Below are 16,033 nucleotides of genomic sequence, written 5' to 3'. Positions count from 1 at the left end.
ACTATATTCTATTTTTAACCAGGAGTATACAATTTCTTCCATTTCATATTTTTATAACTTCTATATATGCTTAAAATCAGATATACCAGAGAAAACAACCATATTAATTATATATTAAGAAGTCCATATTTCAGGAACCAACTCATTATTCTGACAGCCAGCAAATAAAAAGAACCAAGTATCCATCTTATCTTTCCCTTATGAGCTGTTTTTTAAAAAACCCACAAAATTGCACCTACCTCTAGCCAAAAGAAGTCCAACAATGCCAGCAAAACCAATAACACCAAGTCTTGGAAAAAATCCAGGAGGTGCATTTTGTAGATATTCATAGCTGTCTACAATAGAATCAGACCAGGAAACAGTTCTGTAAATTGCCCATTAAGAAACAAACCCCAAAAATCTTACACATGGCTAGTATATATAGTATCAAATGCTTCTCAAATAATGTGTTCTTTGCTCTATGCTAATATGTTTATTTCAACATTCTTTTTACATGATATATACACATGGTTTATTATTCACATGGCAAGTAGCCAATTTCCAAACACTTCTGGTCTGATGACCTACTGACAAGAAAGTAATGTTAGATTATCTTCATATTCCTGAAAGCAACAGATCTGAATCTACGCACAGGGGGAGAAATACCAACACAGGGATTCCTTGCCTTCCAAACACAGAAACAATAGGTTTGGATAGATCTGCCGTTATCTTGAAGCTTTGCTGTTTGTTCTCTGAAACTCAGGAACCAGATACATGAGGCTTGGGGGAAAAAACGTGTCCTTTGCCATCTGAATTCATGACTCAAACTCGAGAACAGAATCAATCTGGAGAATGAAGGAAACTTGTAGCGCAAGTATATGTGGGAAATAGTCACCGGTGATAGATAAACACAAAGAAATGCAGCATGTCCAGAAAAAAAAATAGAGATGCAGCATGTGAGCCTGTGTGCCATGCCTGAGCATGCCTTATGACCTCATCTGAATGATGACTCTTCTTCTATCTGCTGAACCAATCCCACCAAGTAAGAGCCATCTGCATTCCTAACCTCCTCAGAAAAGCCTTTGCTAGACTTCTCAGCCCATGCCTCCCTCCCTCTCTCCCTCCCTCCTCTAAAGTCCCATTGTATTTCTTCTCTGTACCATCACTTGCTACATAATCCTATTATGTAATCCTATATAAATCCTATATCCTATATTCTATATGAAGCACCCTGTGCTTCATTCTTCAGGAGTGAATGTTATGTCTCCTCAAGGAGAACATATGCTCCTCAGTGGTACACTGTATAGACTTCTACATTATTTTCCCTCAGTGGGAAGAGGGGATGTTCATCTGACAGTTACTAAAAGCACTGCTAGGTGTTGAATGTTTCAGAGAGGCTGTCACTGAAAAACCCTGCATGTCTCTCTCTCTCTCTATCTGCCTATCTGCAGCACTCCCAATCTGCTTCCAGTTTCCAGTGCGGGAAACAAAGTCACTCCTCCAAGCCCGGATTGTGCTGGGCCCTCCAAAGTGGAATGCTGCCGAAGTTCCACCTTCATGTAGCAGCGTGGCTGACTCAACTCTAGGGTTCATCTCAGAAATCCTTCCCTGACTCTTCCCATCCCTCTGAACTCTATGAGACAAATATCCTTCCTCTGTACCTTCCACAGTGGTCTGGTGGTCTGGGACTTTCTCTGTATTTGTGCTCATGTTGAAAATGTGTCATGGGCCCCTCAGGGGCTGTGACCACGGTCTTAATCAGCCATGATTTTCCATGCCTGCCATGATGGTGACTTAACAAATGTGTGCAGAACTGAACTAACTTGAATACTCAGTAATCTTCTCCCCCAGAAATGAGCCAACACATGCTGGTTTATCATTTCCTGGGCTGTTTGGGAAACTCAGTGATCATTTTAAATACTTCTACAGGGCTTGTGCTATGCACACAAATTCCTGTCTGGCCTTGTACTTATTTTGCTCTTAACTTAGTTTTCACTTTCCATCTCTTTGTCTGGGTCATCTGAGGCAATTTTCTACTTCCCTTTATTTTTGCCTACCAGCACAGTGTTTTTGATTCAAGACGTGCACACAGAGCAGTTGATAGGAAGTCACCCAGATGGCCTTGGTGAACTGAGCTGAGGTGGGTAAATCACAGAGAAATGGCAAAGAAGATATGCTAAAAGGCTGCGATGAAGCCTAAGCCCAGCTTCTGGTAACATGTCCTGGCTGTGACTGCCGGGAAATGGACAGATTGCCTTGGCAGACAACAACACAACTCATAATGGAATGTTTCTTCTTAAGAGCTTTTGCAGTAACCAGTCCAAGAGAAGAAAGACAAGATTTAGGTTGCAAATAATGCCTACCGCTATGCATCAATGGGAAGTGATAGGTAACAATGAAGAGACCCCTCCTCTATCACACACGTACTGACAAGAGATCAGGAGTTCTTTAGTCTCTTCAGATTAAAAGATGAAGGTAATAAAAGCACTTTCCTGTCAGGGTTATGAGGATTATACATAAATTAATATTTTAAAGCACTTAGATTAGTTCCTGGCATGTAATAAAAATTGAATAAGTGCTTATGAAATTAATAAAATTAGGGTGTTACTTATTAACATACATATTATTCATGGATGCTCAAATCCTGTATCAGCACATCAACACTCAATGATCTTCAGAAGGAAATAAACTTTACTTATCTTTGTTTTATGTGGTCATGAAAGCAAACACTTATAAAAACATGAGTTTTTGTTTGCTGAGATGCCCAATAAAAGAAATTAATCCAATCAGTGTCCATTAATTCACCAGTTTCTGATGGAGACAAGTCAGAATATGGACTATGAACCCAGTTTCTGAGGGTATGGGATAAGTGGATGTGAACAACAGTCAAGGACAAGAATAACCCAATTTAAAAAATATAAGAACACTACTCATGCAGTAGGCCTTTCCTGGGCACACCAGCCCAGTTCCTTCTTGCCTCTAAACTTCTGTAGCATGTATTAACAGCCATACAAATGAGCTACCCTGATTCTGAAAACCTACTAATGAGCTAGTAGGGGTGAGTATGTGTGAGTCAGTGTCACTGAACTTGGAAATTGATTTCAGAAAAAAAAAAATCCAGCGTATCTGAACTTGTTAGCCCAAAAATCTTAATGATTGTGAAGAGACTTCCCAAATATTTAGGGACACTAGTCCTCTGAAATCTGATGAACACAACAGATCTTCTTTCGAGAAAAATCCACATAGCTCTAAGATTCTGCGTAAAATTTTAAGGAATTCCTGGATCTCCTGGAGCCCATCCATGGAACCCCTGTTAAAGAGTTCAATGCTAACGAAGAAACAAATTGTATTTAATTAAAAATCAACTTACCTAACCCCCATTGAACCAAGCTCTGCATCTTGGGCTTTGTTTGTAAGTACATTTCCTAAAAAGGTGAAAAGAAAATGAATGAGAAGAATATGCTGATTAGAAAGCAACAATAAATATATTTGTCTTTACTGCATAAATTATCATGTTATTAACACTTTTTGAACAAAGGGATATACTGTCTATCTGGGGTTTTTTTGTCTTTTTCTCTTGTGTAAGTTCCCCTTCACCACAGATTGCTCAGTAGAACAGTTTATTATTGCCACAGGAAGCAAAGATTACAAGTCGAATGATTTCAACAACCTAGCCTTTTTATTCTTCTATTAAATTCAAAGAGAATGGACAAAAATCAATCCCTCTGATCATTAAAGTGGCAATCCTTTCCTTGTGAGATTAAATCTGTCTTTCATACTAAGTCTATTTCTTGATCTGTCATGATTTTAGAGTCTGTATCTGAAAACTGCCCTTCAGAAGCAGGAATGATCACCTTGAATGGGATGTAAGGAGTCTACATCCAAATTTGAGAGACGCTTACCCCAATCCCGGAGCAAATGAAGTATTAACATTCTCTTAACAACAACAACAACAATAAAATGGCTTTGTACAAGAATAACATATATCCTAAAGAAAACAACAGACTAGCTAGAAGGTATCCCACCTTCAAGAAGTCTACAATAAGGGCGCCTGGGTGGCTCAGCCGGTTGGGCATCTGTCTTCGGCTCAGGTCATGATCCCGGAGTCCTGGGATTGAGCCCCATGTTAGGCTCCCTGCTCAGCGGCGAGCCAGCTTCTCCCTCTCCCTTGCCCCCCGCCCCTCATGTTCTCTCTCTCTCTCTCAAATAAATAAAATAGTTTTAAAAAAAGAAGACTAAAATAAAGATAGGAAAAGAGACATGTGGGCATCAAAAGGTATTAGAACCAGTTGCCACTTGGAAAAGGATTTGTTTTATTTAATTTGGTCCAAGTCAGAATAAGTTATGCAGTATTGTTAAATGCCTTTAAACAACAAATAGTGAATTTAGGAGAGGACAATATAGAACATTAAAAAATTGAATACTGCTTCATTAAAATCCATTATTGGTATTTTATGCCCATAAAAAGAAAGAAAACCTACAGATAAATGTCTAGGGTGATGACCTATTTCTTTTGCTGGAATATCTTCTCACTAAAAAGAAAAATTAAATTAGTTATTAAAGAAAGGGGCTAGAAATTATTGGCCTGAAAAAGGAGCCAGGAAGTAGAAATACTTCTATTGAAGAAACATCATTCTGTAGAAAAATAAAGCCATTGTAATCATAAAACTTTTTTTAAATTTAGAAGTAGTACAAACAAAAATAAATAAATAAAAAAAAAGAAGTAGTACAAACATGTTGATAATTATTCTATCATTTAATGAGGTATTTTGCTGCACTGAGCATCATGCACGGATGAAAAAGTAAAAAACAAAAAGCAACCTTAGGTTGAAAGGTTAAGAGACAAAGTGCTTTTATAATCCAAAAAAAAAAAAAAACCCACAAAATAATAGCAGTCATACCTACATGACACATGTTTGCACAAATTTGCCGACCTTATCTTAACCAGCAGATGGTTTAAAAATCTTCTAGAATGAGACAATAAAGTCTAAGCTTTTTACAACACACTATGTAAAAGATAAAGATATTTTTAGATATTTGTAACTCAAGAATATGGTTATGATACTTAAGTATACTGGCCTAATTTATATTGTTGACAGAGTCTATGCTTACTATTTTCTTCTAAATTGGTGACAGGAAGTTCAGCACTGGCAGAGACATTGAAATTAAAAATTTTAAGACAAGTTCTGGATGAAAATTCAGTTTGTAAATCTCAAGCAAAGTATAGCTAGACCATGTCACACACATCTACATGATTTTTACTAATCTGCCATCAATTTTTGAAACCAAGATCAAGTATGGCAAATACTTTATGTATCAAAGCCCACAAAAGCATTCTGTAGACTGTAAACTTCCATTTCAGGTGTTAAAAATTGCAGAAATGCTTCCATGAACATAATAACCAGGGCCTGATCTAAAACCTGAGCAGTGACAGAAGCCCATCTGTATACATAGCTCTTTGGTCACTGGGACAAATAGTTCAGTACTCAAATACATAATCCCACACTTTTCTAGTTATCTACTCTATTACAGTATTCAAAATGTTCTGTAACTGTTCCTGTTAAAATGGTTCTGATGTGTAGACTCTCTGGGAGGAGAAAAACTTTCCAATTTTGATATAAATGCTTACATTATATCTTTTTCCTTATACTTGACTTCTAGCCCCAAGTCCTCTCCTGGGAAACAATCATGCTTTCATAGCTGCGACCAACAAGATAGTCACAGTCCACTCTCTAGTCAAGGTACCACACCTTGGTAGGTGCCTGGTAAGGGAAATTCTCTCTGCAGCTATGACAACAGCCACTACCAGGAAGCTGGGGCTCTCTGTTCCCCTCAGAAATGGCACTGATGACACTGCAAGTCAGGCACTCTTAAGCTGGTGCCCACTATCATGCCTTTTTCTGAAAACACGCAGCCAATACAGACTTTTCACTACTGACTCTAAAACAGAAATGTGTCACTCTACTTTTAGAACAGCTGTACCTGACACCAACTCGTATATGGCTCGCAATAATGTCGGAGATGTGAAATGCTTTCTTCAAGCTGGGTCCTTGGCTCCTCCACATATTTAGATTGACCCTCAGGAACCGAGTAGAGTGAAAGCTGTATATGTTAAAAACAAAACAAAGAAAAATTAAAAAGTAGATATAGTCACGAGATAATGTAATCAATTGTCAAATTTGTAAGCATCATTATCTCTAATAATTCACGAACTGCAGTGACTCTAACGGTTTCGTGCACCCTGAACTTACGTCCGAGGATCTTTGTACCTGGTTTATCAATATGGACAAGTCCAAGAGGACAGGACTATGAGGGGTCCTGCCCTCCTCCCACTCCTGTAGTAGCAGAGAAAGCAGCCCCCCTTTCTCCATTTTATATACTGGCATTTGGTATTTCACCTTAGATTCAGTCTGGAAAAAGGATTCTACTAAAGTGGTGAGGGGATGTAAAAAAAAAATTGAGTTTAAATGATTAGTCTGGTGCTAATCCAAGCAGGATAGCAAGTTTGTTCTCCACCCAGAGAAGAAATTGTTCAGTCACTACTGGCTGCCTTCTTTGCCCACAAAAAAACACATTGCTCCAAGGTCTGAGAAGAAGAGTATAAAGGGCAAAAGAGAAACTCATATTAGCCTTATGTCAACACCATTCAAGTAACCTGGTCCATGATCGAAGGTAGGTCTTTTGTCTACTTTAAGTCAAAAGAAAGCAAATATCCAAAATAATCAGTGGGAAGTACAGACAAAAAGAATGTAAACAATGGAGAGAAGATTTCCTGCTTTATTTATTTAGTATTTATTAAGCATCTCCTTATGAGCCTCTAATCTGGCCAAGAAGAAGAACATACCCAGGTGTTTAATTTCTTAGAGAGGGAAAATGCAAATGTTTTCTTGGCTTGAAAGCAGTCTTGGAATGAGGCAAATCACTTAGAGGTAATGAGCAGACTTCCCACAAAAAAAATCTAGGAAATATTTAAGTATGCCTTTAGCTAACATCATTAATTAAAGTTTATTTGTTGAAAAAGCTACATCTTAGTAGCTTCCCATGAAGAAAAACTAAGCAAATATATTTCCTCTTTTTAAGTGTCTTCTAAACTATCTTGTCTCCTGACATACAATTTGTATACTTCGTATAGTAACTAATAAGCAGATGTTCAAAATATATCACAACATGAACGGCATGTTACCTCATTAACCTTCACAGAAGTTTTGTGAGGTGAGTCCCTTTTAGGTGACGCATACACTTTAAAGGTGAGCAGACTCAGGCTGGCTGGCCCCACAGACCTCCGAATTACCTGAAACACAGAAGTAATCTTAAGCCTTGTGTCAGTGCAATAAACTGGATGTGCATAACGTGAGCACATTTATAACCTCAGCGACTTCTGCCCTGGAAGGCTTATTATGGTTTATGAGAAACAGATGCATTCCTGAAGTTTTATGGAAGTCAGAAACTAAAAAGTATATAGTTGTGGACTTAAAATTTCAGGTCACCTTCACCTAAATTTCTAAGACAGTAAGTAGTTCCCAAGTTTTTCTACTTAGCTTGTCAAGTAAAACAGAAGATACTTGAACACACATATACACATGTGTGCCCTTTTAAAAATAAGAGAAATGCTATGGAATGATTTTAAAATTATAAAATAGTCTCGATCTCTCTCTCTCACACACACACACATACACACTCTCCCCCACCAACCAACAATGGATGAGGTTTCTTTTTAGTGATTCACTGAACACAGTGAAGATTATTTCTGTAATTCTAATAATCAAACTTTTGCAAGCTTTCCCTTTCCATTCCCACACAGAGCTGGTCTCCCACAATCTAAGTTCCCTGAGTATCTTTTTGTGCCTTGCTCTCCCCTACTGGGTCACTCACACCCAGGAGCTGCAACCTGAAGCCAGTGCCTCCCAGATATGCAACCCCAGCCCAGAGCTCCCTCCTGACCTTCACTTATCCCATACTCTTGGACATTTCTACTTTTCTACAAGCCATGTCCAAAATCAACTCATCAGGATCTTGTCTGTGTCTCCAAATCCACATTTGGCCTGATGGGTGGGTGTGTGCTATGGAATCAAGTCAGAAACTTTTTTTCAATAATAATCCCCTACCTTTACACAGCACTTGACCATCTAACGTCTTTACCCCAGACCTGGCCCTTCTTCCTCTACTTCCTCTCAGGCATGGTGGCACCATCCAACCAGACAACCCAGTCAGAAACTCTGAGGTCACATTCATCACCACCTTGTCTCATTGGTCATTAAGTCTTGTTAATTCTGTTACACAATCTCAATTCACTCTCTCCACTTTATCCCCTCCTGTACAATCTTCCCTTGGGCCCTCATTTCTTTCTTGGATTGTTTCTAGCGCATTCTAACTGCTCACCTGGCCCTCTGATGACTCGAACCACCACAATGTAAAAGAATGAGGTTTCTGAACTACAAACTGATTATCTTCTACCCTTATTTGAGAGTCTTTGTTATTTATTTTCTACTTATGTGGGCCAAAGAAGGCCCATTCTGAGGCAACTCCAACCACCTTCTTCCACCTTATCTCTGCAGCTCTGGCTTCTCCCACAACACACCAACTCCATAGATCTCTCCCATGCTATTGCCCAGCTTCATGGGTTTGTACATGCTGCTTGCTCTGCCTGGAATGTCCTATACTTGCTTTGTCCTTCTGTACAACTGCCTAAGAGCAGGGAGATATATTGCATTTTTCTTTTCTTTTCTTATTTCTATTTATGGATATCAAGTTCTCCCTACCAGATGGGAAGACCTTTCACTACTGTGTCACATCTCACTATCTCACTTGTGATCCTGACTGTGCATAGCACATAAGAAATGTTCTGTAACCATTTACTACCTGCATGAATGAATGGAACAGAGATGGAAAATAAATGAGTGGCTGATTTGTTTTAACTCTGTAGGCATGCTTTAGCATCATGGAAATCATATTACTGAGATCTGCAGTGCCTACAGTGTGAAATGCCATAATGCTCACAAAACATATAATGCTAAATAAAACATGACAAAAATGTCTGTTGAAATGTATGCCAGGAGTTACACACAAAAGGGCAATTCCTGTTTCAGAAGCAAATAAAGAGCTAGAAGCTATTTTAAAAAGAGTGGCTATGACTTTAACTGGTTTAAAAATAATTAACATACCCTGAAGTAGTACATGTTCATCTTGAAAGGACTTAGTTTCAAGGCAATATTGCTACAAATTTTTCTTGTTTCTGTAGAGTCAAGGTTAACCAGCTACTGCAGACAGTGTGGCCACTCCAGGCACCCGAGGAGAGGGCCTACTAGGCTGCTAGTACGTGGAGGTGCCAACTCAGTGCTCTCTGCCCCCTGGGTCTGTCCACAACCTACCAACAACACTGCCTTGAACTGGGGACTTTCCACTGAGCCAGCTGGCCCCACTCTGGATTTTCACTCTCTTCTTCATTGGCAAGAGCTGGCGTCTTAACCTTTCCCACTCCTTATCCAGCACTGGAGCCCCCAAGCATTGGAGTTCATTCTGTCCTCTGCCTCCATCCTTCTTTGATATAATGCTTTATGCTGGCATTTTAAATTCTCAAGTCCTACTTTCAATCCTTAATCCTATCTACCGCTCATATATTTCATTTTTCATCTCATAGCCTTCTGTTGTTTTAATTCAGATTTCCACCTTTCTGTTCTTAGTGATTATTTTCACTCCCTTTCATCTTTTCTTTTCAATCTCAACTTATTGACTTTTTAAATGTAACATTTTATTGGACTCCTGATTACTTTTATTTTTCCCTCTCATCCACTTTCCTAATTGTAATATTAAGCAAAGCCTGGCCCTTCATTGCTCAAGTTGTTTTCTTCCTCTTCTCCTGCCAGTCTTCCACACCATTCAAAGCCACCCCCACTTTCATCCCACAGCAAGAACTGTGGCCACAAGGGCAGGAGCACCCAAGAAAGGCTCCTCCTGCAGTTGCCCTTTCAGCTTCCTGAAGACCCTCAACAAATAAAAAATAAACAAACCTCACAACAGGAGACTTGGGAGATCTACAGATTAACACTCTCTAGAACCACAATTCTCCCTGCAGAGAGAACATAATTTACTTCAGGGATTCTCATTCTCAACAATATTAACACTTTGGGCTGGATTATTTTTTGATGTGAGGGCTGTCCTGTTCACTACTGTTGGGTTGCCTTGTGTGAGCCTAGAACACAGAGGCATTCTCTTTCCATGAAGGGTCTTGACCTATTATGTTACAACCAGACTGAAAATACCTCCTGGGAAGTGAGATCTCCCCTGGACCTTTTCTGGTGAGAGGCTAGAACCTCTGGGCTGTAGCACTCCCTGCCCCACGTGACAGTCCTTGAGAATCATTGTTTGCGAGGTTCACACTCTACCCAGGACAGATGGCTTGGCTCAGAAAATGGGTACATATGCACCTTCCAAGAGCTGATTAGACATGCTCTAGTTCAGATTCAATGAGATTGGCTTGATAGACCGAAGTCGAGCCCACTCTGTTGAGAACTGCATCTTCAATGAGGGGCTAAACTACAGCTACAGAATAACTAGATTCAACAGCTTTACTGCTTCAGATCCAGCCTATCCTCTGAAATGTATCCTTCAGCTACTAGATGCCTCTTCTGGAACACAGATCGCTGGGGGTGTCAAAGTAAGGACTCCAATGTGTTGACTTGTCTGAGGTTTTGCATATAGTGGTATGAGACCCTCAGTCATAGAGAAAACTAAAATCAATTTAAAGGTGAGTTGGTGACCCCTAGGCTTTGAGTTCCCTGGCTCATGTGGCTAAGCCTTCTTTCCGTCTGATTCTATTCCCCAGTGAGGTATCCTAACCTTTCCCTTAAGGTATATTCTCAACCTCAGACATTTGGATTCTTTGCCTTTCAACATCTATTTTTACATAGCCCACAGAGGGTTTAATCATCAGTGTAAACTGAGCACTAGGATTGGCAGGTGGTAGGATGGGGCTCTAACAAGGCATTTTGTAAATGGTGTAGGCCAGCAGTGTCTTCAAGGATTTCTGCTCCTTACTCTCTGCAGTGAAGGTCATCAGGGACTGGCAAGAGCAAAACAAATCTGGCTGGGGAAGCAGGGTTACATATGACAATACAATTAGAAGAGGTCAACTGCAATTTTATTTCAAAAACAAGTATTTTTTGTAGACCTACTTCCATGTCGGGCTCAGTGCTAAATATGACACATTTAGGGAGACATGGTCCTTGCCCTTACAGAGTTTCCAGGAAGCTAATGAGTTTACTCAAAAGGACTCAGGTCATAATTAAAAAACACACACACAACACAACTCGGGCCTGAGATGGAGTTCAGCCTTCTGCTCCAGCAGCAAAGGAGATTCTTGGACACAGTTAATCAAGATATGAATCTAGTGAGGTCATAAACACTCAGCTCATAATGGGTACCCAGAAGGCTAACCTGTCCTTGTTTTGCAAATAAACACTGCCCTAGACTCTGTAGCTCCAGGACCACTTTCTGATTGTATGCCAGTAAAATTGCCTTCAAGACAAAAATCTCAGGCTAAATAAGCCATTTTCAGAATTACTCAAGGATGTTCATGAACGGCAGGGTTTAAACCCTGACAACTTGTTTTGTTTTGTTTTGAACTTTATGGAGAACCCAGTATATAGTTTCTCTCATTTTTAAGTAGGGTGACCCTTTATTCTCCCCAAGTTAAAGATCTATTATCTTATTAGGCCTTTCATTTAAAATATATAGTTTCCTTGTGGATAAAATCTAAGCCTCACTTTGCAAACCTGCATACACAAGAGGTTTTAGAATCACCTGGGGAGTTTTGTTTTGTTTTAAGGAACAGAGATTCCAAATATTCCTCCCATGGTATCTGATTCAGTAAATCTATAAGGGGACCCAAGAACCTATTCCCACTATCAGCCAAGTTTAGAAAACCAGTATTCCACAAGCAGATGCTTGGGAAACAGTTATTCAGCTTAGGTTTGTATAAGCACTCAAACATAGTTACCTTTAAAAACATATGAAAGTATGAAATGAAAATTGCCCTAAACATAAAAAATAAAACAGTGACTGGACACCCACTACTAGAGAAGTTATGGGATTTATTTACATCCAAGAAAATCTTTCCCATCGTAAACACAACACAATCAATGCTCTCCACCCCTAATTCTCATTCTACCATCCCATCCTTCTATCTCCCTTCACTGATAAATTAAAAATAGACTATGGTTAGGAGGGAGAAGAGTGAATATCCTTGGGGCACCTGGGTGGGTGCCCAGCAGAAAGGGCACGTGACTCTTGATCTTGCTGTTTTGAGTTTGAGCCCTACACTGGATGTAGAGATCATTTAAATAAGTGACTATTAAAAAAAAGTGGATGCAAGCTGAGTGACAAGAAGGACCATGAGGGGTTATAGAGTACTAGTTATGCTAGTATGGTAGGTTTGTAAAAATTCATTTGTGATCTGGGCACTTTTCTGTATGTGAGATCTCAACACAAAGTTAGAAAAATGGATTCTTACTTGCTTTCTTTACTTCATTCTTTCCTCCCTTCACTACTCAAGATACCTAAAATCATTCTTCCCAAGGCCACCCATGGCCTACCAATTGCTAAACTCCAATGGACATCTGGCATCCTGGCTGAACCCTGAAACTGGTGACCCCTCCAACATCTTCATACTCTCTCTTGCTTCCATTGCCAAGATTGTACTCTAGCTCCATTGTACATGCTTTATAGGGCCCTCTTTCCCTCTCCTTTTGGGCCTTCTCTTCCTCTGCCCTTTCTTCAGAGTTGGTGAGTCAGAGTAGTCCTTAACCCTCTCCCCTTCTCACTCTAGAGCAGTTTCATTAAAATCTAAGCCTTTGACTTCCACCCTACACTACTGATGCCCAAATCAGTATTCCCAACCCCAGCCTCTCCCTAAGCCGCAGGCTTGTGTGTGGAACTCCCTGTGGGCTTCCTCACTAAGTGTTTCAATTGCCACCTCATAATGAATTTCCTTTATCCAAAACCCTGTTTTTCTCAGTTTCCCTCCCTCATTTCATGGCCCTACAAGCCACACAAAGGACAACATCAAAGCAACTCTTTGATGAAACCATGAAAATGGACTTCAAAGACCGTAAGATGTGGTTGCTGCTTCCATCGTCTAAAAAAGTGGACAAATAATTACACTGCTGTGATGAGGGCGCTAACCCACAGAGGACCAGAGTAACACAGAGAAGAGAATAATGAGCCACAACTGGAAATGCTGGCAAACAGCTGCAGGGAGAAGGCAAAATCAACAATCGAAAGTTTACGCATTTCTTTCTCTTGGCAGCCACCCAACAGACTGATGTTAAGACTTAAGTGTCACTAGGACTGGCCTCTGTAAAGAGCAGTAACAAGAGAAACCAAAGGTTTGGAACAGGAGGATGGTTTTTTGTTGTTTTTTCTTAAAGATTTTATTTATTTATTTATTCATGAGAGAGAGAGAGAGAGAGAGAGAGGCAGAGACACAGGCAGAGGGAGAAGCAGGCCCCATGCAGGGAGCCCGACGCGGGACTTGATCCCGGGACTCCAGGATCATGCCCTGGGCTGAAGGTGGCGCTAAACCGCTGAGCCACCCGGGCTGCCCAGGATGATTTTTTGAAACACCACACTCTTCAGCTATACCCATGAGTAGGTACAATCTCTAAACACAGCAAATACAGAATCATAAACCATGGCTGCTGCTTTAATAATACCAAACATTCTTAATCAAGAAGTTTCCTTTTAATATCAAGGCCAGACAGGTTTGGATGATAACATACTCAAAATTATTTGGTATCAAAAGCTGCATAAATAAACTTAATGCCTAAATTATTGCATTTTAGCTATTATATAACTTAGTGGTCATATAATCTGTACATTAAAATGCGCAGCTGTTTCCAAAGTTATTATACAAGACCATTTTTATATCTGTCACTGTGGAAAATAAGTGCATGTGGGGACATTTTTATAGTAAATGTCATTTAAAATTAGATATTCTCCTATTTATAGGAAATGAGGCATAATTATATATTTTTCCTCCAAATGTTATACTGGTTCTTTGATCTTCGGTCAACCTTTCCTGTAATAATTTCCATTTGAAAGCATTTTCCATTAAAAACAAAATTGGCGGGGGGGGGGGGGGGGGGTGGGACCAGGGTGGCTCAGTCAGTTAAGCATCTGTCTTTGGCCAGGGTCATGATCCCAGGGTCCTGGAATTGAGCCCCATGTTGGGCTCCCTGCTCAGCGGGAAGTCTGCTTCTCCCTCTCCCTCTGCCACTCCCCCTGCTTGTATTTGTGCTCTGTCAAATAAAAAAATAAAATATTTTAAATAAAATTTAAAAATGTTTTACATATGATTCTTTTTAGTTATTTAAGAGAGAAAAATCTGAAATGGATTTTAAAAAAAAGATCTATGGAAACTGACAATACTTTTGAGGATATTCTTGTTCCCAAAAAAAAAAAAAAAAAAAGAGGACATAAAATGAAAAATAAACTACATGTGGGCAGCCCAGGTGGCTCAGCGGTTTAGTGCCGCCTTTGGTCCAGGGCGTGATCCTGGAGGCCTGGGATCGAGTCCCACGTCAGGCTCCCTGCATGGAGCCTGCTTCTCCCTCTGCCTCTGCCTCTCTCTCTCTCTCTGTGTCTCTCATGAATAAATAAATAAAATCTTTAAAAAAAAAAAAACTATATGAAAGAATTTAGGGTCAAACAAAATGATGAAAACAATCAACAATTTTGCCCAAGTCTGGCTATACTGCTGCCCTTAGTAATGTATTGTACACTGAATCAAAAATAAAGATAAATGAGTCCATATTTGTGAAATATCAAAAAAACTATGCCTTCCTGTCATAATGATCGTTCAGTACAGTACCTACATTACTCATCTGGAGGCCACATGCCAACTGGTAATAGAGGCTTTTCTTTCTCTGAGAAGGGGGCTAGAGGGATACAGACAACGGGAACCTGAAAATTATCTTCACTGTACTGTTCTGACTTTAAACAAAAAGTTGATTCAGTATTACTTAGACACTATTTTTTAAAAATAGGTATTTTCTCGCCTCATATGCCTTAGGATGGCTACTATCAAAAAAACAGAAAATAGCAAGTGTTAGCAAGGGTATATTATAGAGACAGTGGATTCCTTGTGCACTGCAGGTGGGATTGTGAAATGGTGCAACATCTAAGGAAAACAGTGTGGAGGTTCCTCAAAAAATTAAAAATAGAATTATCACACGACCTGGCAATTCCATGTCTGGATATGTATCCCAAAAAACTGAAAGCAGGGTCTTGAGGATATATTCACGTTCACAGAAGCATTATTCACAATAGCCAAAAAGTGGAAGCAACCTGTCTGTCAAGGACATTATGCCAAACAAAATAAACCAGTCACAAAAGACAAGTACTGTATGAGTTCATTTCACAAGGCATCTAAAGTAGTCAAATTCATAGGAACAGAAAGTGAAATGGGGGTTACCTGGGGGTTAAGGGGGGAAGAAATGGGGAGCAGTTTAATGGATAGAGAGTTTCAGTGTCCCAAGATAAAAAATTCTGGAGATTATTATGCATCAATTTGAATATATTTAGCACTACTGAACTGTATACTTCAAAATGGCTAAGATGGTAAATTTTTTGTTATATGTGGGGTTTTTTACTTCAATACAAAAAAGTGAAACTAAAAAAATGGTTAAGATGGTAAAAAAAAAAAGTGAATGCAGCCAGAGAGAAAAATAAATAGTACACCCCCTCAAAAAAAGTTTTTTCTCTTCAAAGTAGTAACCTGGATAGATCAAATAGGGAGCCAGAATTTCTTGCAACTATTTATACAACAAAGTAATAAAGGGAATCTAGTTTTGATATATGATCATATGGCTTCCATTTCTAAATGCTTTCAGATCCAATTTTAAGCCTGTAAGAAAAACAGTCTCTGTACATTTGAAATACAAGTGAGAAAAGCAGATTAGGAAATGGCATTGTTTAAAGGGTAGGGGACTGTAAGTTTTCTGAAAATGTGAAACTGAGGATATGTGTAAGTATACCCACAAACAAGTCTGAAAAGATG

The 16,033-nt window shown here is 39.4% G+C and overlaps 1 protein-coding gene across 10 annotated transcripts in view; it reads right to left on the bottom strand.

Annotated features, from left to right (window-relative positions):
* APOO (apolipoprotein O) overlaps positions 1-16,033 on the bottom strand; it is a 53,641-nt gene that overhangs the window by 25,913 nt on the left and 11,695 nt on the right. For 5 of the 10 annotated variants that reach the window (XR_012026154.1, XM_072815588.1, XM_072815590.1 and 2 more), the window contains exons 2-6: positions 7,163-7,270; positions 5,973-6,081; positions 4,005-4,087; positions 3,350-3,404; positions 240-335 (exon numbers count right to left, since the gene is read on the bottom strand). Coding sequence is in view for 9 of the 10 variants with exons in the window: in XM_072815588.1 (XP_072671689.1) it covers positions 240-335; positions 3,350-3,404; positions 4,005-4,087; positions 5,973-6,081; positions 7,163-7,270 (451 nt within the window). In the remaining variant the exon portion in view is untranslated. Of the gene's footprint in view, positions 1-239; positions 336-3,349; positions 3,405-4,004; positions 4,088-5,961; positions 6,082-7,162; positions 7,271-16,033 lie in introns of all 10 variants that reach the window. The other 5 variants (XM_072815593.1, XM_072815594.1, XM_072815589.1 and 2 more) reach the window with 3 other exon arrangements.

This window comes from Canis lupus, chromosome X, assembly GCF_048164855.1.
Source record: "Canis lupus baileyi chromosome X, mCanLup2.hap1, whole genome shotgun sequence".
Lineage (NCBI taxonomy): Eukaryota > Metazoa > Chordata > Mammalia > Carnivora > Canidae > Canis > Canis lupus.
Note: the sequence above shows the minus strand (reverse complement) of the source record. Positions and strands in the feature narration are given on the sequence as shown.